General features: G+C 50.0%; 1 protein-coding gene across 1 annotated transcript; it reads right to left on the bottom strand.

Moving 5' to 3' along the window:
- Positions 1–293: 293 nt before the first annotated feature.
- LOC145864420 (uncharacterized) lies at positions 294–1,319 on the bottom strand. Its single transcript, XM_082970283.1, has 2 exons — positions 1,103–1,319; positions 294–1,057 (listed from the first exon to the last, which is right to left on the bottom strand). The coding sequence occupies exons 1-2, from the start codon at positions 1,317–1,319 to the stop codon at positions 294–296; spliced, it is 981 nt and encodes a 326-aa protein (XP_082826409.1).
- Between the last annotated feature and the right edge of the window lie 536 nt (positions 1,320–1,855).

Below are 1,855 nucleotides of genomic sequence, written 5' to 3'. Positions count from 1 at the left end.
ATGAGTGTTTGTGCTACACAGAGTCGGGACTTGTTCCTTCCGTTGATGTTCCTCTACGGCGAAGAAAAGCAGCGCACCAAGAGACTGTCTAACAAACTCTGAAGACTTTTCAGCTCATCAATCCTGGAGAAACTCAGAAATTCTTCTGTCTCAAAAATAAACTGGACCTCATGGACCTCATGGACCTGATGGACCTGGTGGACCTGATTGATGGATGGACCTGATAGACCTGATGGACCTGGTGGACCTGATGGACCTGGTGGACCTGATGGACCTGGTGGACCTGGTGGACCTCATGGACCTGATAGACCTGATGGACCTGATGGACCTGATGGACCTGATGGACCTGGTGGACCTGGTGGACCTGATGGACCTGATGGACCTGGTGGACCTGATGGACCTGGTGGACCTGATGGACCTGGTGGACCTGGTGGACCTGGTGGACCTGATGGACCTGGTGGACCTGATGGACCTGATGGACCTGGTGGACCTGGTGGACCTGATGGACCTGGTGGACCTGGTGGACCTGGTGGACCTGGTGGACCTGATGGACCTGATGGACCTGGTGGACCTGATGGACCTGGTGGACCTGATGGACCTGATGGACCTGGTGGACCTGATGGACCTGATGGACCTGGTGGACCTGGTGGACCTGATAGACCTGGTGGACCTGATGGACCTGGTGGACCTGGTGGACCTGATGGACCTGGTGGACCTGATGGACCTGGTGGACCTGATGGACCTGGTGGACCTGATGGACCTGATAGACCTGGTGGACCTGGTGGACCTGATGGACCTGGTGGACCTGATGGACCTGGTGGACCTGGTGGACCTGGTGGACCTGGTGGACCTGATAGACCTGGTGGACCTGATAGACCTGATGGACCTGGTGGACCTGATGGACCTGATGGACCTGATGGACCTGGTGGACCTGGTGGACCTGGTGGACCTGATGGACCTGGTGGACCTGATGGACCTGGTGGACCTGATGGACCTGATGGACCTGGTGGACCTGATTGACCTGGTGGACCTGATGGACCTGATGGACCTGGTGGACCTGGTGGACCTGATAGACCTGATGGACCTGGTGGACCTCATGGACCTGATGGACCTGGTGGACCTGGTGGACCTGATGGACCTGGTGGACCTGGTGGACCTGGTGGACCTGGTGGACCTGATGGACCTGGTGGACCTGGTGGACCTGATGGACCTGGTGGACCTGGTGGACCTGGTGGACCTGATGGACCTGGTGGACCTGGTGGACCTGATAGACCTGGTGGACAGCTGCCTATGGACACAGTTACATTCCTGCTTGTCATCAGCACACAGTAACAAAATAGAAAGAAGATCATAAATGTATAACTTATGTAGATTTATAACATATGTAGATTTATAACTTATGTAGATTTATAACGTATGTAGATTTATACCGTATGTAGATTTATAACGTATGTAGATTTATACCGTATGTAGATTTATAATTGCACTTTTACTTAGATCATTTATATCTACAGTTGAAGTCAGAAGTTTACATACACCTTAGCCAAATACATTTAAACTCAGTTTCACAATTCCTGACATTTAATCCTAGTAAAAATTCCCTGTCTTAGGTCGGTTAGGATCACCACTTTTATTTTAAGAATGTGAAATGTCAGAATAATTGTAGAGAGAATGATTTATTTCAGCTTTTATTTATTTCATCGTGTTCCCAGTGGGTCAGAAGTTTATTTACACTCAATTAGTATTTGGTAGCATTGACTTTAAATTGTTGAACTTGGGTGTAATATGGCTGTTGTAGGGAGTAGACCAAGGCGCAGCGTGCTTAGTGCTCATCTTGTATTTATTAAACAGAGAA

Source organism: Salmo salar, chromosome 27 (assembly GCF_965601325.2).
Source record: "Salmo salar chromosome 27, fSalSal1, whole genome shotgun sequence".
NCBI classification, from domain to species: Eukaryota; Metazoa; Chordata; class Actinopteri; order Salmoniformes; family Salmonidae; genus Salmo; species Salmo salar.
Note: the sequence above shows the minus strand (reverse complement) of the source record. Positions and strands in the feature narration are given on the sequence as shown.